This window comes from Ornithodoros turicata, unplaced genomic scaffold (assembly GCF_037126465.1).
Source record: "Ornithodoros turicata isolate Travis unplaced genomic scaffold, ASM3712646v1 Chromosome23, whole genome shotgun sequence".
Lineage (NCBI taxonomy): Eukaryota > Metazoa > Arthropoda > Arachnida > Ixodida > Argasidae > Ornithodoros > Ornithodoros turicata.
Window position 1 is genome coordinate 1,102,492 of NW_026999342.1, and position 21,749 is coordinate 1,124,240.

The 21,749-nt window shown below is 48.5% G+C and overlaps 2 protein-coding genes across 2 annotated transcripts in view; both read left to right on the forward strand.

Moving 5' to 3' along the window:
• The window catches only part of LOC135373276 (protein O-mannosyl-transferase Tmtc3-like), a 479,430-nt gene that overhangs the window by 166,344 nt on the left and 291,337 nt on the right, over nucleotides 1-21,749 (forward strand). The window lies entirely within an intron of this gene.
• On the forward strand, nucleotides 19,960-21,363 carry LOC135373314 (uncharacterized). Its single transcript, XM_064606538.1, has 2 exons — nucleotides 19,960-20,186; nucleotides 20,343-21,363. The coding sequence occupies exons 1-2, from the start codon at nucleotides 19,960-19,962 to the stop codon at nucleotides 21,361-21,363; spliced, it is 1,248 nt and encodes a 415-aa protein (XP_064462608.1).

Sequence of the window (21,749 nt, forward strand, 5' to 3'; positions counted from 1 at the left end):
AGCACGCGCACGCACCGTGATGCGTGAAACGGTTTTCTTCTTTCCGTTTGACCGCGCAGAACGTTTGGGATATGATATAAAATTACTTTAAAATAGCGTGGCGCTCTCCACAAACTATACTCGCTTAGTCGATGAGTGCGTGCTATATAATCCTTCTCCTTATCACCTATCTATATAGCGTCTCCATCACACAACACAGAATTTTCCCTCCTAAAAACAGGAAATACTGCCGAATGAACTGAAAACTTTCCTCATCTTCCTCGTTGTGCGCTTAACCCAGAGTCGACCGACGGACGGAACTCAAATGCGCCCTTGGAGGGTGGTGCGATTTTGTTTACACAATCGTGCCCGTGATGCGCGCCCGTTAGCTGCGAGGGACATTTGGAACCTCTTGGAAATTGCATAAGCGAACCCTTTGTTCTCGGTGCTTGTTTAGGCAATGAGCAGGTGGACTCATAGGGATATTTTTTTCCTTCTCATAGCGTGGTGTGATCACTGGTTTTAATACGTGCGGCCTCGGAAAACATGATTTACGAGGTGACCCAGTTTCTCGTTACATCACCTTGACGCAACATTTTTTTCCGCTAGGGTCCGCCGCAGAGTTTGGCCATGAAGTGCGTTTTGATATAAAACAGATGGCTCATCTTCAAGGTGACCCAATTTCTCGGGCTTGCAACCTTGCGGAAACGAGCGAGCACTGATATAAAAGAGATGGTCCCAACCAGAGGGGTGTTTACGCGCCTGTGTTTCGGCTATCAAGTTTTCCGTGCGTAAGTGGTCGACATGTTGGGTGTGTCGGCGCATGTTGTGAGGTGTGCGCGGGCAGGCTGAAATCGTGTGAGCTGTCCACGCGGCCGTGTTTCCCTACCCTGCTGTACCGCGCCATGCGACAAGAGTCTACGTGCGTAATACCGGTGTGATGAGGTAAGCCCTTTCTTTTTTTGATGAGCCGGACTTGTTCATAGTGCGACGATCTTAATATTGCTGCTTCCAGTATAGAGAAGGAACGCGGAGGTGCACGGGATGTTCGGGGAGAGAGCAATCTGAAATTGTGTTTCTTCATACTCAGTTTTGGGTTGAGTGTCCGTTTTTAACATTGAGTACGTGCGAAGCTTCACTGCATAGCATTGTTTAATAAGCGTCAGTCACGACATAGCATCACTGTGCTTGATTTAGTTAATTTCTTATGTTGAAGTCTAAAACTGCACGGGCTGGCTAAAGTCACGTGAGCTGTCCACGCGCCGCATGTTTCAGATATTGCGGTATGGTGCTCGTGACCCGTCTGCGAAGGTGAGCGCGCATTTTTTCCGAGATGAACTCGTTCATAGTGCGACGTTGTGCCTTGGACTTATATTTCTAAGAGTGCTTCCAGGACTGCGAGCTGTGTCGTGTACACTGGCTATGTTTGAACAGGGTATTCTGAGGGGAGCAGTGTGTTTCTTCATACTCAGCTTGGGTTGAGCCTGCCTTTTTCTTTTTTAGCTTCAGTACGTGCATAGCATTGTTTAATAAGCGTTGGAGTGTCAGTGCGTCTTGAGTTTCACCACATAGCGCCACTATGCTATTGTCATTCTGCTCGATGTATTTAATTTCGCGTGTTGAATGCGCGCTGTCTAAAATAAAAACAGGCCCAAGGGTTTATTGATCATACAAGCTGTTTTTCCCTCAAACCAGCTTCTCTGCACAGCACCAACTATCGTTGTTTTCTCGATCATGTGCTTCTTCTTGCTTATTTCGAACGCGTGCTGGCTTCCCTGATTAGCATCACGATGAGTTTTTTGCACATTGAAATGTTTTGTTTTGTTTATGTTCTGTCACAAAATTCGTTCTCAAGAATGAACGCGCTCCATTGCATCATTTGCCATTCTGCTTGATTGAAACAATTTTTAGGTTGAACTGCAAAGCACACACACATCCTAAACGATCCTAAGCTTGTTCTCATGGGGTGGGTTTGACCTAACGCCCGCGTGCAACCGGAGGAAGCCAACTTTACTCGTGTAGAGTGTGTTTTGAGATGTGTACCCTGAAAAAATTTTTTTCCCCATTTCCAACTGTGGCTGTGTGAACAGGCGGCGGCATGTAAGCTGTTCAGCACGCTGGCTCACTTGAACCGGTTGGATAGAAATGAGTCACCAATGCAATGGCAGCTGTACATCTTTGCAAAGACAAGCGGCGCCATCTCTTGTCTGTGTAGGGTAGAGCATGTGAAAAAGTTTCATTGTGAACCGGTGAGCAGCCGCGGATGGGCCTATAGCAGTTGGAGCCCGTTAGGGAGCCCTAGACATAAGTGACCAATGAGAGGCTTGTAGTCAGATGGGCCAATGAGCACTTGAAGTTAGATGAGCCATATGGTGTCTATCGAGGGAGCTGAGTGACCAATGAGCGCAAGAGATGACCGGGATCTCTCTGATGCAGCTGAACCAACCCACAGCTGCCTGTTGTACCAAATAAAGGTTGAAATCAACAATTGTCGTGTGTGTCTTGTCTGAAGCTGCTGCATTGTGGTTTAGGAGCGACAGGCTAGCCAATCACTGTTCAGCAGGCTTAACGTGGACCAATCAGGGCCAGACATCGGTAGGCTTTGGTGTGAGGGACAATCAGTAGGCTTAGCGTGGTTCGGCTTAGAAGTCAGTAGGCTTAGAATGGACCAATCAGCATGAAGTAGGCAGAGCTGGTGAAGAGTTGCGCCATCTGGTGTCAGTGGACTTAGAACGAGGGCCAATTGGTAGCGGCCAATCAGAGCGCTGGTTGAGTGATCAGTAGGCTTAGCGTGGACTGGCTTAGAAGTCAGTAGGCTTAAAATGAACCAATCAATGCGAAGTGGGTGGAGCCATTAAAGAGTTGCGCCACGAAGTAAGTAGCATTAGGGCCGGCCACAGCCGTGCCCTATGACGCAGCTGGACCAATAGCATAATTTCTATTAAATGTGTAGGGAACCTTCTTCGGCGCCGTCAGAGCATGCGCGTTGTGAACCAATGGGTGGAGGCGCGGGCCAATAGCCGTTGGAGCCTACCAGCCCCCGCTAAAGTTATCTTATGGTAAAAGTTCCACAGTTAAATTTATCTCGTCTAGAGATGAGTGTGAGTGACCAATGAGTGGCTTGCAGTTCAATGGATCAATAGCAGTGACCACTTGCTGTTAGATGGACCCATCGGAGTTGGAGCCTATGAGGGAACTGTGACCAACTAGAACCAATAAGGAGCTGGGTGAGCGGCCACATGCAGTCAGATGAACCAATAACAGTTGGAATCTACCGAGGGAGCTGAGTGAGCATGAGAGATGTTCACGTATACCAATGATCTCTCTGATGCAGCTGAACCTATACCCACAGCTGAACCAGGAGGCTGTTGCACCAAATAAAGGTTGAAATCAACGATTGTCGTGTGTGTCTTATCTGAAGCTGCTTAGGAGCGACAGGTAAGCCAATCACCGTTCAGTAGGCTTAGCGTGGACCAATCAGGGGGCCAGCCATCGGTAGGCTTAGAATGGACCAATCAGCGTGAAGTGGGCGGAGCCAGTAAAGTCCGGTGTCAGTGGGCTTAGAACGGGCCAATCGGCAGGCTTACATTGGAAGGGTGATCAGTAGGCTTAGAATGGACCAATCAGCACGGGTAAGTTTGAACATCCGAGATAGGGCCGCAGCGGGGCGTCCGGCGGGCGGCGGCGGCCAATCAGAGGGGGCTGGGAGAGTGCTCATTAGCGCGGACCGGCTTAGAATGGACCAATCAGCATGAAGAGATGGGTAAGTTTGGACATCTGAGATAAAGCCGCAGCGGGGTCGCTGCCGCCGCGCCTGGACCAATCAGCGGTCGCGCCGGGGTGTGCGCCAATTAGCGTGAAGCCGGGGGCGGGGCGGAGTCAAGTAATTAACATAAACGGGCGGGGCGGAGCTATGGTGAACCAATCAACGCGATCAGTAGCGGTGGCCAATCAACGGGCGCGGGGCGCGGAGCCAAGTAATTAGCATGAAGGGGTGGAGCTACGGTAAACCAATCAATGCTCAGTCAAGGCTTAGCATGAGCCAATCAGCGTGTGAAGTGGGGGCGGAGCCAATTAATTAGCATGAAGGAGCTACGGTCAACCAATCAAAGATCAGTAGGCTTAGCATGGGCCAATCAACGTGTGAAGTGGGCGGAGCTAATGGCGGCCAATCAGATGGCTTTGGATTTGGCTTGTGTTGGCTTAGAACTGGATTGTGTTGGCTTAGAATCGGCCATCTTGGATTAGAAAAAGATGCCGTTATAGCGCTCGGTTCTTGTGCCGCTCGGTTCTTATGCCGCTCGGTTCTTATGCCGCTCGGTTCTTATGCCGCTCCAAAATTATACAGTCTATCTCTATACTACTCTTATCCAGCAGCGGTGTATCAAATGGCAAATGCCACTAAATATAAGCAAATGCTGTCACGTATCGTTTTCGTAACCAACCAAAATTTCTTTTCTCATACAGGATGGGCAATTCGCCCATGCCTCAGTCTAATTCTTGCATATACTTGGGTGTTTTCTTACAATCCAACCTCGCATGAAACAATCGCGTGTCGCAGATCACTAGCAAAGCAAATCGTACTTTAGGTTATCTTCGACGAAACTTATAACTCACACCACAGCCTGTCAAACGTCTCGCATATGTTACTTTGGTTCGACCCCATTTGGAATATGCATCTGTTATATTTGACCCTGATATGAAATATCTTGTTAACGACATGGAAAGAATACAAAGCTGTGCTTCACGCTTCATTGAGTGCGACTACTGCACCCTTTGTAGCATTCAGCAAAGTCTCAACCTTCCGCCGTTAAACCTCTGTAGGAAGGTTGCTCACCTTACACTTTTGCATAAGATTTACCATTCTCCTACGCTGAGCCTTCCTACCTTATTCCTACCCATCGCGTAACCGCGAGGCTAGATCATTCATGTAAGGTTCATGGACAGAACAAAGTCATTCTCATCTTCCTTCTTGGGAACGTCCATTGTGGACAGGATTGCACTACCTGAGTCCATTGTTGCGCTTACCGAGCCATTGCACTTCCCTAATGCCCTTTCACACCACCTCTGTTGAGCTTGATCCCTACATCCTTCCGCTGGTTATCACTCGTGACACATTTACTGTGTTTTGTGTGATTGTGTGCTTGATTGGTATGAAGTTGTGTCACGTATGTCGTTGTTTAGGCGATGCCTGTATGCCCTCCACCGTGTAATGCCCTTTCTAGGGCCTTTGGGGTGTCAGTAAATCAACGGAAAACGCAGCCACCACTCGTTCGCGAGCTGTGTGGCTCGGAATCAGAAAGTTCGTAGATTCTGCGCTTACTCTTGTATGATGGAATTCCTTAGTGTTAGTGTTGCTCTGGTAGCTCTTTTCCTGTCTTCCATTCCTATCATGCGCGTCTAAGTTGTCACTCTAAATGTTAACGGTCTACGCAATGTCGACAAACAAGCGGACGTTGTTAGCTTTGGACGACGTTTGGGAGCGCATATTTTGCTGTTGCAAGAAACTCATTTCTATTCAACGCGAGACGTCACGCAATTTAAAACTCGACTCAGTGTTCCTGTTTATGCCAGCTTAGGGTCGGCAAACGCGTGCGGTGTTGCTGTGTTGATCTTGGATAGGGTTTTGTTGAACCGGTTTTTCTGTACGTACGATGCCGAAGGTCGGCTATTGTGTTTTGATTTTTATGTAGGAGATGTAAGGTATCGGATTGTTAACCTGTATGCCCCTGCGCGGGCTACTCACACCAACAGTTTTTTTTCTTCGCTCGACGCGACCTTATTGTCCACAAGAAACGTCATTCTTGCGGGCGACTTTAATTGTGTTATCGACTCGCAGGTAGATGTCATAGGCCAAGGTCAGGGGCGACCTGTATGGAATGCTCGGGAATTAGTTCGGCTTGTGGAACAGTTTCAACTTGTTGACACCTGGAGAGTGGTTCATGGGCCACAACTTGTCAGCGCCACTTGGCGGCGTGGCATGTCTGGCTCGCGCTTAGACCGCATTTATATTCCTGATAGTTTACGCGACAAGATAATATCTTGTGACCATCATAGCATTCCTTCGACTGCTAGATACAAGTTTGACCACTCGGCAGTCCTCCTTGCCCTTGACCTGGACCATCCGCCCGCTCTGCATCGTCCCATTTGGCGTTTAGATAGAACACTGCCGTCTGATAGTGATGCAGTAAGTGCGGCCCGCACATTACTGTCTGTTCCTGTCTCACCCCTTTTGCGTCACTGGCAAAGACGTAAACGCGATATGCGTACCCTTTTACTGAGTGGGGAAAGCGCCGTGCAAGAGAGCGAACGCGGGAGTTTAACCGTGTGTGCGGCAAAATACGGGTCGTTCGGAGGGATGTTCCTCTCACCATGCAGTCTCAGGATTATCTCGATGGCCTGATTGCTAAACGCGATCTTCTGTTGAGATCCACCTCGAATGCTGCTCAGTTGGAACGGGTACGCAGCCGCTTAGTGTCAGGAGTTCAGATGTACCGCTTCCTGCAGGAACGGAAAATGCGTAAGACGAGTGTTCTTACCTCTTGCCTGTTACCGAACGGTTCTGTGACCACTGATCATTCAACGGTCTTCCAGACATTTAACGAGTTCTACTCACGTGTCCTTTCTGCAGGCTGTCTTCAATTCAATAGTGACGATCCCTTTTTTGACATCCTTCCTCGGTTAGACAGCGTGGACCAGGAGATTCTTCGCGCTCCTCTATCAGCAGAGAAACTTGACGAAGCTCTAAACCATATGCGTCGCGGTACAGCCCCAGGTCCTGACGGTTTGCCAGTCGAGTTTTATCGAAGCTTCTGGAGAGATTTGCGACCTTTTCTCTATGAGTTATTCTCATCCATGATGACAAGTACGAGAATTCCGACGTTCTTCACGTTCGGTCGTATTATCCTTGTTCCCAACAAAGGCGTTGATCTGTCGAACCCGGGCTCGTGGCGTCCGATCACCTTGCCGAACACTGACTACAAGCTCTTCATGTCGGTGTTGAGCCGGCGCCTTTGTACCGTTTCCACGAGCATTATTCATGAAGCTCAAGGCTGTGCAGTCCCAGGCCGGGGAATGTATCCAGCCTTGTCAGGCATTCGCGATTTGCTGGAGTATACTGGTCGGAGCAATGGCAGCGGCTGTGTCCTCTCGTTAGACCAGAGTAAGGCTTTCGACAGGGTCCTGCATTCATTCTTAGTTTGCGTCCTTCACAAATATGGTTTTCCCCGTGAGTTTTGCTCTGTAATACAAAATATTTACGAGTCCCACACCAGCAGCCTGTTCTTCAATGGACGAGAAGGCCCTCCTTTCAGAGTAGCCTGCGGCGTCCGACAAGGGTGCCCTATGTCACCGTTGCTTTTTGTTCTCTCGTTGGACATTTTTTGTCCGACACGTTCTCGCCCATCCAGGCATTCGGGGTCTCCCAATACCGGGCGGTGGGGCCATTAGGGTATCTGCGTATGCAGACGATGTCACCCTCTTTCTGCGGGATTTGGAGTCTATACGTAACGTTTCTAACGTTTTTCACCGGTACGCTCTCCTTTCAGGCGCTCAGCTGAACTCATCAAATAGCAAGATCATGATATTGGGTTCTTTCTCTGTGCGAGCCGTGGTTCCGTTCGCTCAGTGTACGGTGCTGCGGGTCCTGGGGATCCTTTTTGACAGGCGAGGGATCCAAACTGCAAACTGGGACTCCGCTATTGCCGCTGTCAGTGCGAAGGTGCGATCGGCGCAATGCTTCTCTTTCAGCTTCGCTGAGCGGAGTTATTTTATTCGCTCTGTCCTTTGGGCGCTCGTTTGTGGCACTTGGGGCAGATTTTGCCTCCTCCTCCTCCTCGAACTGTCATTCGCTTGAATGCCATCTTGTTTTCGTTCTTTTGGTCTTGAAGGCAAGCAGTGGTTAGCCGCCCAACGTTGATGCTTTCAGTTTCTTTGGGCGGCTGGAGTATACCAAACATCTCGGTTATCTGTCAATGTCTGGCGCTTAAGGTTCTGTTAAGGGTACTTCGTGATGTCACGTGTGCAGCGCACCCTCTGGCAGTGTACTTTTGTTCTGAACAGACGCGCTTTCTGCCAGGTCTTCCTCCACTGGACAGTCAAATAAGCGCTGAAGCACCTCTTCAGCTGCATGGCTCGTTGGTGGACTTCTTCTGTCGGATACAGCACCACTTGCGGGACAGGGATGTCTTGGAAGTGCCTGCTGTCCGGATTTCTGAGCGCCTGGCACTGACGGCGAACGAGGCTCGTGCCCGCCTTCGTAACATGCGTCTTCCCTTCCGAAGTCGCATGTTTAACGACCTCCCCGGTCCGTCACGTGACTTTATGTGGCAAGCCTGGTGGGATGCCCTGCCTACCCTCGGACGCCTCTCTCGGATGGGTGTAACAGGAAACTCCTCTTGTTGCTTCTGTAATGAAGAAGAAACCTTACTCCGCATATTTTACGAATGCCGGGTTTCAAGATGTTTCTGGTCGCGAACTGCGCGTTGTTTCTCGTTGCGATGCCCGTTAGAGTGGGGTGCCCTCCGTGTCGCACCGCGATCGGTAACGCATCGCCTATGCCGCTTGGTTACTTTTTTAGGGTTTCATGTTCTCTGGAGGGCCCGTAACAGGGCGGTGGTGAGACGTGCGAGGTTCCTTCCGGTCTGGCAGCAGTAGCATCCCTTCGTGGTGAGGTGCGAAACTTTTTGACCAGTGAGTTGCACCACTTGGACCTCTCTGCTTTCTCATTGACGTGGCTAGCCACGAACGTGTTCACCGTGAAAAATTCCTTAATATTTTTCACGCACTGTTGAGTCGTCTTACCCTCTCCTTCATACAGTGTTAAAACATCAAATGAAAGCTGGTCTTATCTTTCCTTCTTAGTCCTCTCTCTTCACTAATTTAGCACAGTATAGGTTTTCTTCCTCATAGTTTTAGTGGTTGAATTGCATGTAATGTAATGTAATGTTCTTCACTGGTTCATTGTATGCACTGTTCTTCGCTGTCTCTTTTTATCTACCACTGTTTATTCATCGTATGTTATTAACTGGTTACTCAGTATATACTGCTGTTATTCATTCTATGTTATCAACTGGTTTCTCTGTATATACCAGAGTCATTTGTTGTATGTTATTAACCGACTTCACTGTATATGCCACTGTTATTTACTGCTTGCACTCTACATATCATCAGGTTAATGTAATAAATTTTCTTTATATATATGAATACATTGCAGCGGATTTACCAGTGACCCGTTTTTTTAAACGACTGCACCATTCGCGTAATTACGCTTCAAAGCATCGTCCGTATGGCTTCGTGATCCCTTGCGGATAACAGGTCCACAAGACAAAACGCGAAAGGCCTGGCAGGGTCTCGTAAAGGTTGCACAAGGCATGATGTGCATCCACTCACCTCGTGTGCTTCGACGGCATTTTACTTGGCGTGCGGCCACATGCAGTGTATGCCGTCTCGAGATAGCATCATTAACTGTCGATTCCTCAGTTCACACGGCATTGGATGACGTTGTTAAGAGATGAACACACACTACAACAGCGCTCACTCAATACTGTCATCCCATGCATGTTGACATGTTTGTGTCTCGACGTGGGAGCTTGCAGTTATCTTCCTCTTAGGCTGTTCACATATAATTGTCGAAGGTCGCTGACATGACTAACGCGATACTGTGTCTTAGAACTCACACATAAAGCAAAATTTCGCGGCGCGGAAAAATGCGAAAGTGAAATGTGACTCGAAATGTTTCTTCAGTACCAGTTACAAGCAAAATACGACTAAATTACAGTTACTTATTTTCGAAAGTGCTGAGATATACCAATTAACTACCCTAAAAGTAACTCCCATTAACTAGTCAATTATACTGTCAGGAAGCGAAATGGGTCGGCGAGTCGTCGAATAAACAGCGAACGGTTTATTAGACTACTTGGTAGCAAAATACAAGAGTGATAGCTCTCTGAACACAACTGAGTCCAAAGAATGAATGCTCCAGCTTGGAGCGCACAAGCATTTAAGCGTCGCGCCGAAAAGTCTAGAAACAGCACGTGCGTTTGCCAGAGAGCAGGCGATGTGTCTGGAAGCTTCTTGCTTCTTCTTCAGCATGCGCCGGGATGAGATGTACCGTTTCGTGCCTGCCCTGGAAGTTTCGCGATGATGATTCGTGGCAATACTAACCTAGTAGGAATTAATTATTTGACGTCTTTGGTAACGGGCTACTCTCCCCATTAAGGGCGACCCGCATACGACGTTTCCTCGACGCAAGAACGCCGAGCGCCCGGCTTTTTTACGTTCAGCTCCACGAACAATAGCCGTCCAGCGGGGACGCCGACATCTGCGGTGAACAGATCTCAGCGGCTAGCCCAGGAAGCGACGCGTCCGTCTTGACCAATCGCGTGCGTGACCGGAAACGACCGTCTGCACAGCCGCTCAGCTGTGTGGGCATGGACGGTGTGATCGCGAAGTACGCGCAAGTGGAAGACAGAATGAAGTGGACCAGGCAGAATGGGCTGCTAATGAAAATAATTGGGGACACGGGAGCGACAAAACGCATACCACCCCACTTGCTAGCCGTTGTTCGGTTGTCGTTTCCCTCTGACCTAGAAATCGCTTCCCCGAGTAGAGTGTTCTGGACGGTCTGGCATTCTTCGTCTGGTTATCCTACTTAGCTTTGTGCCTACGTCGTCCGTTCGTCCATTCGTTCTCGAGGAACTGAAATGTCAGCACCAGCAATGTCCAGAGCGCCTTTAGCTGAAAAAGTGATTTCTGAAGTGCAAAAGCGGAGGCCTTTATGGGCCATGCGGTGCCCTCAGTACAAAGACGCGAAAATGAAACACCTCCTGTGGATACGAGTGGCAGAAGCACTCAACTGGAACGGTAATTCACTTCTAAACTCTGTTGGTGTGCCTATAGGCCTTGCGCCTCACCTGTAGGTGGCGGTAACGCGGGGCCACCTTGCGTCGGAAAAAAGCTACTCGTGGGGGAGTCGGCCCACGTGGTTTCGTTTTCGTCGGGCTTGTGCAATGGGGGAACTGTCAATCGGAGTTTTTTTTAATTTGTTTAATACTGGGTACTGACAGGTACTTTCGGAAGTCAGTGCTGGTTAAGGGACTTCGGCTGCATAAAAGCAAGCATGTTTCGGACGTGTCAGCGAACGGACAGCTGATTCGTGCGCAGTAACCGGCAAGTGCCTACCACAGACAATTCTGTCGAAGGCATCTTACAAGGTGAACATAAAAGTATGTTGATGTGCATCTCATTGTTAGGTAATTTCATCCTCAAGCTTTCTGTCAATTTCCGGAACTAAGTTACGTCATGTCAGCACATGAACAGCAATTATTTTTTAAATGTGAAGGCGAACTCTCGTGTCTTTCGGCAATAACCTTTCTTTGCGTTTGGCTATATTTCATTTTGAATAATGGTGTGGCCTGTTACCTTCCTGTACATACGGTGAGCGTGACCGTTTTGTGATTGCTATACCACCTTATTTTCCAGGTTGACATCACAACATATGAAATAATGAGGGCACAATACAGTTTAAGGGCAGGCCGCCCCGGGAAGTGCAAACATATCGCAGCATCGTGTCATCATGTGAATCTTGAGGAGTGTACCTCTTCTGCAAGAGGCATCGGCAAAAAAGACATCCCTGTACAGTAAAGGGGCACGGGTCGAGTGCCTTATTCAAGTGGGCACTGCAGCAGTTGAAAACCAAGTGCCATGCCAACCAGCAATTGTTGACACAATTTCCCTCCTGCAAAACGTACCCGTGCCAATATTTTCAGTGCAGAGTCCCATTACAAGCATGTTGGAAGCAGAGCGCTGGAATGCCCAAAGTTCCACTCTCGAGATGGTGTCCAATTGGCGATGCTTTGGAGACGCCTGAATCACTTTGAAGGCCTTCTGCTCCAACGTCGATGAGCAGCAATCTGAATTGGCTGTCCACGACAGCCATCAACACTACAGAAAACGTGGCCTGTAAAAGGAAACACCACAATGATACGCCTTAGAGAAGGACAAGCGCACAAACAGGGACTGAAACCGGAACGGAACCAAAAACCATTTGGAACACAAATTTTTCCAAGAACCGGAACGTAATCCGTAATATGAACTGCAAAATGTGATTTCGATTACCCTTGCCATGTGTTTTTCATTCAGAAATTGTGTAGGCAACTTACCATCTTATGTGCTTGGACCCAGAATCGGATGACGTATGCATCGTATATGACATGTACGTATTGCATACGTCCCTTCCGAGTTATGAACTGTATTATTGTGACAATTTAGTATACGTTTAATTTAGTATAGTATACCGACTTGTGTTTGCTGAACCACTGAACGCACGCAATTGTTCTGGCCTCGTAGCTTGTTAGAGCACAAGTGAAAGGAATGTGCATGAGATATAGTGATTGCAAAAATGGCTTTACGGGGAATGTCGGGGTAAATGGCAAAAGTGTGTCGTAAAAAGAGTTCACTCTTCCTTCCACCTGGCAGATTGCACTTCACTACCCTTTCGGAGAGCAACATATAAATATATTCATTTTTACCCATTTGCACTTTGTAGCTCATTTTGCGGCATCCACGCACTTTGCAGATACATCCTAGAGAAAACTGAAAAAAAAAATGCAGGTTCAGCTGTTTCGCTACCACTAACCCCAAATCTTAAAAAGGCGGATCCCATAACCGAAATCGCTTTCTGGGTTCCGACACGAACCGTAACCGAACCGACATTCGTTTCAGTTTCAGTTCCTGCACACAAAGCTGAGCAGTTACCTTATAGTTGTAGTACAGGGAGCCCATGCGCTTGGGTGCTACAGTCCTGACATGCTTTTCATCGACAACGCCAATGCCGTTGGGGAACTGCCATCGCTCTGCAAAACCCTTTGAGATCTCTGCCCATTCTGTCGGACCTGGAGGCGGATGTGCAGAAAAGAAGTGGTTGATAGGTCTACGTGTGTATTCATCGTGATTCAGCAACATGGCTGACACCCACCTTCATGTACAAGTCCTTAAGTTTCTCCCACAGGACACCGCAGGTTAAATGAATGGCCTCTCGAGCTGTTTCTATACCAACCCTATAGGCCATTGCAACATCTTTGAAGTATATTCCAGACGAGAGATACCTCTGGTGAGATTGAAGGGTCATTTCTCGTGAGCTGAGTAGGTATGATGTGTTAGGTAACCTGAGATGCACTGTAGATTTTACATATGCATTACACATCAGTTTTAAGGACACTGTCAGCTCAGTGTTTACTCTTACCTCAGTCTAAATGCCGACCTCTCTGCTGAAGATATTGGCTCTCTGCACAAGTGAGCCTTTGTTAGGTCATTTTCGACCAGTCTGTGCAAAATATCGAACTGTTCGGGACCCATCCGGAGATATTTCACGAAGCAGGTACGGTCCCCACTGTATCTCAGCTTCCGCATCTGCAAAAGTTGAGCGATTTTTGTTCTGAGGTCGATATCAAATGAGTTCTCTTCTATGCATGCACTTCCTAGCATGAACAAAAAGCTCAGCGTCTGTGCTTTGAACATGGCAGAGGAAGAAAAGAAAAACGATATCGAACATAAACGGCTTTGCACCCGTCGAGTGCGATGTGCGATGCGAACATGCTCTTAGAACCAACATTCTAAGAATAACACTCACCGTTGTGTAGAATTCACTTTCTGCCTTCCTGTCTTCCCACACAGGACGCACCCACCAATCCTTTTCCCGCAACAGCTGTCGCTTTTTAAGAAGAATCAGCTTTTATTTTTTATTTTCTTATTTTATTTTTTTGCAGCCGCAACTTTCGCCTTTCGTCCATAGCGCGAGAACAGCGGACGGAAGCGGAAGTACAAGCAAGAGGTCTTCACAGCTCGGCGTATCTGTGTTGAAAAAAAGTCGTATGCGGTTCCCGCTTTAGTCGCAGGCAGCCAGGTCGCAGGGTTAGCTGGTTAGCGGGCTCGTTTGGGGAGTTTGAGTCTAAACAGCTTCGGCAGCGCTTCCCACAGGAGGAGCCAGCACGTGCTCAATGCATTGCCAATGCACCCAGTCACGCCGGGCTGCCCGGAAATACCCGTGCCGACATTGCTGCGAAACGTGCCCATACCACGGCTGCCTTGAGTCTCAGCATCCCGCTTTCAATGTCAGCCGGCCTGCTCCACATACGTCGCTTACGCTCTCGCTGTATCCAGGATTTCATATACCTGCCATCTCGCCCAATACATTTCTGCACTACATCGACCCAAAAATGCAATACGTCCCTCCCCCAAACATCACGAGGAGGGAGGCGTCTGTTATACACCGTCTGCGGTTAAGCGTGGCTCGAACGCCAACACGGCTCTTCCAACTCAGCACGCTTGACACCCCTACATGTGCAGCCTGCTCTACCGAGGGCAACACTTCCCACCTACTCTTCCACTGTCGCCTGTTCGCCGCTCCCCGTGCCACTCTGATGGAGCGTCTAGCTGCCCTAGGACTGAGGGAGGTCTCGCTGGCATCGCAACTGGGCCCTCTGCAACGCCCCATTCAGTGGCGCGTCGGAAGGGAACTCGTACGCTTCTTTACTGACACAGGGCTCGCGCTGAGCCTGTGACTACGCCTCTTTTCTTTCGCTCTTTTCGTTTTTTCTTTCTTTTTCTTCTTTTTATTTTTCCTTTTTTGTAAGCGGGAATAGCAAGTCGGCTTCTGGAGCCAGGCTCACCTTTCCCCTGTTTCTTTTTTTTTTTCAATAAACCTATACCCCCCCCCCCAATTGAGATTGAGTCTGAGACTGGTACTACACTTTTATGCAAACGGGCTGAGCAAGTCTAATAACCCAAAAGTATGTGGGTACTGACCACATAGTGCTAACCTGTAGGGGGCGGCGCTGCGCAGATGCAGTTGTACTTTAAAGATTTGACGGCTCCAGTTCTAGGCCCACGAAAAAAAAAAAAAAAGCAATGTAACGACGGGGCCTGTGTCAGGCCTATATACGCAAATTCCACGCTCTCCCTGTGAATTCGTCCTTCGGAACAACAATGATGCTTTCGTAGTACCTCATTCGGTAGTCGATGATTCAACTGAGTCATTGCGTTTCCCGTTATCGGTACCATTAGGAAACATTCATTACATCGTCAATCTTCATTCCGATTACTCTGGCGAGCGGAAGTAGTTCGACAACTGCGGAAGCGTAATTTTTTTTTTTTTTTTGTGTGTGTGTGTGTGTGTGTGTGTGTGTGGGCGACTTTCGCCCGCAGAAATAGCTTCTTGGAACATTTAATGACACAAAATAGAGCGACGAAAGACCCGCGGGAGACAGGACACAGACGAGAGCCTTTCCTATATCTCGGTGGTGTACTTCTTTTTGACCACTTCTTTCGTGTAAGCTTAGTCGTTAAGTAAAATAGGCATAAGGGACAATCTGAAGGAATGAAAAAGTCGGACTTATTCGTAAGGCGTACGCATTTGACGAGGACTTGCTTGGAGCGCAGAGAACATCAGTGTGGTAAAAATGACATGTATCGAACCGTGGCAGCAGTCAAGAGCACTCAAGGCGTGCAGCAGAAGAGATAATATGCTCTGTGACGCCGCGCTGCATGTTGTTGTTTATCAACTATCTCACGACGCTTCACCAATGCTCTAAAATCTACGACAGCTATCAGCATTGAGATCCTGTGTTCACACGTGAAGATAGATTAGGCAAAAAATGGCGGTGCCAAACGTTGGTGCAACCACGAGTAATGCAATAGCAGTGGTTGAACTTCTTTGAAAATGTGGGGAATTGCGCGTACTGGTCTGCCAATATAGGTGCGTAACTGCAATGACTTATGATGTAATGCTAGAGATGATAAGGCGCTGTGAAGTTTAGCGTGAAGAAAAACTTTTTTGACTGAGAGGTGAAGTACCTTAGAGGGTACTGTAAAGCAGCAGGCGTGCTATTAATATTGGCAGCGGCGAAAACCTGTTCGAAAGAAACCCAACTGCAAATTTTATGTGCCACAGAAAACCAAATATTTTTTAATCACGACTGAAATTGCTGTGAAAAGACGCTGGGCGACGAAAGGTGGGAATAATCGCACATTCGCCAAGCAACAGTATTACACGTCCGTAACCCTCTATCGGCTAAGGGCCAGTTCTCACTTGGCGACGCCCGACGCGGCGTCGTGAGCGGGCGGCGGAAATAGACGCGCATTTCCGGAGTCGGGAGAGGAGAGACGTCGAGCCAAAAAAACTGCCATGCCGAACTTCTTTCACGACGTCGGCGAGAGCTGCCGAGAACGACAGCTGGCGAGCAATTAGGTGACACAGAAAGGCCACGCCCCCTGGTTTTTCTCAATCTGCCTCTGTTTTCCACTCGGCGAGCATCTCTGCGCCGAACGTCTTTGTTTGTTTCACAAAATTTATTATCATAATAATTACTTGAGAGAATAGTTAACCCAAGTGGCTACATATATATCAGTTCGCACTCATCGTCCACAGAAAGTGCGCATTCACTCATGATCAACAGGGTAATTTCACGATCAATTTCTGCCCCATACATCGTTGAAGCGGAACTGCCTTCGGGTGCCGTTTCCTCTATCACCGACGCCACGCAATTTAAAGGTACTGTAAAGCAGCTGAGGTCGAACGTCATTTGACGGGGTTATTCGATAGTTCAAGCAATCAGTACAAAAGCGGCACATATTTCATTCCAATTTTCGGTGTAGTTAATTAGAAAATTAAAATTAAATATTACGGGCAACACTGTATTTGGTATTCGCAACGGATCCGTACTACCTGCCGCGTACAGCGGCAATGCATGCGTATAACATTGGGCTCGACATAACAATCCTCAACAATCCACAATAGAATCCGTCCCTGCAATCCAGACAAGAATCCACATGTGCGCATAAACAAACTGAACAAATACTGAGCAGCTGAAACGTGGCACTCGTTGAAAAAGCCAGACAGCGTCCATATTTTTGTGTGTGTCCACTGTGTGCTTTATCCTCAGAACCATTATTGCTTTCCGTCATGGCAATGAATATGTGATTTCTCGACACTCGGAAGACTGCATCGATGACTCGTTGTTACGGGCTACGCAGTGGGGAGTGGATGCATTCTAACGGAGTTTCTTTCTAAGGAACTACATCTACCCTACAACTGACTCAGGTGCGGCTGCGGTAACTACAAAGAAACAAACAGATTTCAAGTGTCGGTGCTGTTGAGGGTTTCCAGAAATCGTCGTGAAGCACCGTAAACATGATGAACATGCAATACCGGCCCTCCGACTGTGGATATCGACGTCGTATAAAACTGTGTGTCGGCAGCGTGAACTCGTACGCTATTAATAGTGGCTGGGCTGCACATGTGATGTGCAGGTTATTGTCCTGAATTTGTATGGTGTACGTTTTGAAAATCACCATTCTCGAACTCAAACCGCTTCAAGTCAACAATTTTGCCGGCCGTGTTGCATTACTTCTTCTAGCCACAGCAGCTAGGCAGAGAGGATAGATGTAAAAAACACATCCATTTGGTACTTGAACATGTGTAGTGAATCACAAAGTTCAGCACAAGAGCAATCAAAAACAAAATATGACAGTACGGTTTAATACAGAAACGCAAGAAGTTTATTTTGCTCAGCATTCCTTAACAAAGGGTAATTGAAACGACTGAAACTGGATGAATCAATTATCCCATGATGCGGCTACACAGTTATCTCAGAGGGCGTATCTCACAAGCTTATAGGTGATGTCCAACCATCAGGCACCTACCAGACTTTTCGTGAGAATTGAGTATGCATATCCCCTCCCCCTCCCAAGGAGAATAGTGGTATCTCTCCACCATGGCAACATATCCAGTGGAGGGTAGCTTTGACATGGTCTTAAGGATCCATACAATCATTCCCCCGCAGTACAATGTTCCACTGAAAAATCCCTACATTTTTTTTATTCTATACATTTATTGAAGTATATCTGCTCATCACAGTTACAGGGAATCTGCATTACAGGGAATCGTTATATAACAGGTAAATAGGTTTCAATCGCATTTGACATATAACGAGGGTACAAGCACCTCACGGCTGTGGAAATACAACATTCAAAAAGTTAATGTACGAAGGATGATTCAAATGCTCCTTCCCAGTCATGAACATCAGACATTGCACAACAAGAGGTAAACAATAGAAGGTATGCACAATAAAGGTGCTGCCAGCTCCAATCTTTGCAATGCTTCCTCACCCACCATAGTGTGATCTGAGTCATCGATATGACAAGTTTCTGGGACTTAAAAAAGTCTTTGCATTGGGGTACATACAGAAAACAATCGTAGGAGAACTTTGTTGAGCACAACAAAGTCCAGATGAAAAAGAGAGGCAGCTCAGATGAACTCAAACAACAGGAAAAGTGGTACAGACACCAGGAATAGGACCTGGGTCTTCCAATTTTCAGCCAGACACGCTAACAGTCACACCATATCAGCATCATGTTTTATGTCGTCCCTAATTGTGGTCTGCCTCAGCCGCATACCAAACCACTAATAATTAGGAGTAGATTGACATGTAAAGTGAGTCAGCCCATTTGTGCCGCAACATGCTAAGTATGTTGCAAGGTAGGACTGGGAAACTGAGTAGTGGGTACACAATTACAATTCGGAAAAACAGGAGCCCAAATTGTGGAAAGTACTCCACACCCAAAGAATTAAGGTTTATTCACTCATGGAGCAGTCTCGTTTTCCGCATAGCAATGCCTTGTAGAAAGCACATTCTGAAAACCTACAACGACAGAGGCTATCTAAGTAATGTCACGACCTATCAAGATCTATATTATTGAGGTGTAATCATTCCAGTGGTAGAAGTTTCTATGTAGAACTAAATATGTGACACTGTAAACTATGACTCCGCGATACCTTTTACAGCATTCTATGTGTAAATAGTTTGTTGTGAATTTGTCTCCTTTTCCTTTCGTGACTGTTCCAGTTCCTGGATGCTTGTCCGTTCTGATGCAATGGACACCTCAACACATTTCAGGCCTTTCTTTGTTTGGTTGTTTTTTCTATGACACACGTGCAACTATGATGCATTTGCTACTGCGTGTTTCTCTATTTGGGAGCCTGATATCATCACATGTCAACGTCTTTGTCTTTGCTGCGAATTCAGAACCCATAACCTATTCAATCTGAGTAAGAAAAAACAAAGACTAACAAAGTTGAATTATAGCAACATTCAAAGCACTGTTTCTCCTGAATGGGTTTGTACTGATTGATGGCCTAGCAAAATTTTGAATCCAGTACCTCTGAAAAAGCATCCCCTGACTGTAGCTATATAAGGTACCTGAGATTAAGACTATTGAAGTCAGTACTTCTACCAGAAGAAACTACAGCCACTTTTAGACATACAGGGTGTCCCAGAAAACGTGTCATTGAATTATAATTAAAAAACTACACCACCTAGAGTCATGCGGTCAATGGCATTTGTTCTTACTGGGTTTTTGCCACCTCCTCATGTGAATGTCATGTACTCCAAGTTTAATTATGTAAATATTTGCGAACTGAACTCGGAAATTTGCCAAGTAAAGGTCACTTTTTTGCCCCACCAATATGAAGAGCGTGCCGAATTCTGACCGTCGAACTGACCCTGGCGGACCCTCGCAATCTATTTCGTGTGCCCCCGCAGCAGAGAAGTCTTTCGCGGACATAAAGAAGGCTATCGCAGACTCTGCCTTGCTGGCCCATCCCATTTGCAACGCACCAACCGTCATACTCGTCGATGCGTCATCCGAGGCCGTTGGATCAGCCCTACATCAGGCCACGCCTGACGGCCAGCTTCTGCCACTCGGGTTCTTTTCTAAGCCGCTCAAACCCGCAGAAACCCGATGTAGCACCTTGGGTCGGGAGCTGCTCGCGGTATATCTTTCCACAAGCACTTCCGCCATTTTCTGGAGGGACGCCACTTCACAGTCTACACAGATCACAAGCCCCTGACATTCGCCATCTCATCAGGAACAAAAAGCCACTCTCCGCGCGAATTACGTCACATCTCTTTCATTACCGAATTCATGACCGACCTTCGCCATCTCTCAGGCACCGACAACATCGTCGCCGACGCCCTTTCACGAGCGCCGATCGCAGCGGTCACCGATGGATTCCCCGCCTCGATTGATTACTCGGCATTGGCAGAGGCGCAAGAGCCCGACGCCGAGATTCAAGAGCTCCTGCTTTCTTCGCACTCTCTCGACATCAAGAGCGTGCCGACGTTGATTCCCTTCGTGCCTGGCTCTGTGACGTAACCATGGGAACCCCGCGACCTCTCATCCCTCAAGCCTTTCGACGCTGCGTTTTTCACCTTTGTCACTCTCTTCACCACCCGGGCATCAAGACCACACAGCGGCTCATTGCCTCACGTTTTGTGTGGCCTGGCATGAACCGGGACATCCGTCAGTGGGCCCGGTCATGCGTGGCTTGCCAGCGGCTCCAAGGTTCAGCGTCACACAATCTCACCGCCGTCGCAGTTCCCGGAGCCCGACGGACGTTTTCGCCATGTCCATCTCGACCTTGTTGGACCCCTTCCACCTTCTAAGGGCTGCGCCTACCTGTTCACTTGCATAGATCGTTTCACGCGCTGGCCCGAGGCTGTACCCATCCAAGACATCACCGCCGACACCGTCGTCCACACGTTCCTCCACTCGTGGATCGCTCGCTTTGGGGCTCCAGCGGTTATCACCACCGATAGAGGCAGGCAGTTTACGTCCCACCTTTTCGCCGACGTATGCCGCTTCCTGGGCGCTCGCCACCTGCAGACGACGGCCTACCATCCCAGTGCTAATGGCATAGTAGAACGTCTTCACCGAACCCTGAAGAATGCGCTTCGCACTGACCCCACTGGCCGCTGGGTGGAGCGTCTACCCATTGCACTTTTGGGCATCCGAGTGGCCATCAGGTCCGACTTTCCTGTTTCACCCGCAAGTCTCGTATTTGGGACGCCCCTACGACTTCCGGGACAGTTCTTCGACAGCGCCACGGCACAGCAGCCAGCCCCAGGCCCCTTGTTATTCGCTGCTCGCCTGCACGCCTACTGTGCGGATCTCCGCCCGCCCCCGACTCGCTCATCGTCACGCCCAACCTTCGTCCACCCAGAACTGGCCACGTCCACCCATATCTTCCTGCGCCACGACGCCACCCGTAGACCTCTCCAGCCTCCGTACGACGGTCCGTCGCTCGTCCACTTCCGCCAAGGCAAGACTGTGACCACCCAACTGCCGAACCGCCGGGAGGTCGTGTCCATCGACAGGGTGAAGCCGGCCTTCCTCCTGCAAGACGCTCCGGCCCCAGCGTCACGCATGCCGCTGCCAAAACTCTGCAGCACCTTCGCCGAGAAGGGTCCGCTGGGCGTCCGGCCCGCCTTCGGTGCGACTCATGCCGTCGCAGCCTTCGGTCCAGAGGGGGGGGGGGGAGGCTTGTAGCAGCACTGTGCGTAGCCGACGATGAAGATGTCACCATGCGCGTATTGCCCACGCCCACGCTCTTCTGCACCAGTCACCCAGTCATTCTAATTTATTTCCCAGCTGTTCGCCAGTAAACAGCTTAGTCCCGCCTTACGCCTCCGGTCTCCTTCACTCTCGGACTAACAACTGCAAAGTAATGGTGATATTTAGTGGTGCTACATCGCAGCACAACTGAGCAACACCACGGTAATCGGGACGCGGGTTATTACCACTCTGATACTGCAACATGCACTCTAAAAGCGGAACCACCACTCTAACACAGCGCTATTCCCACCATACTTCCCCATAATTCCCAGTTATGTGGATTCCTCTCCGGTTCTATTGAAAGTAGGTGCCCTGTTTTG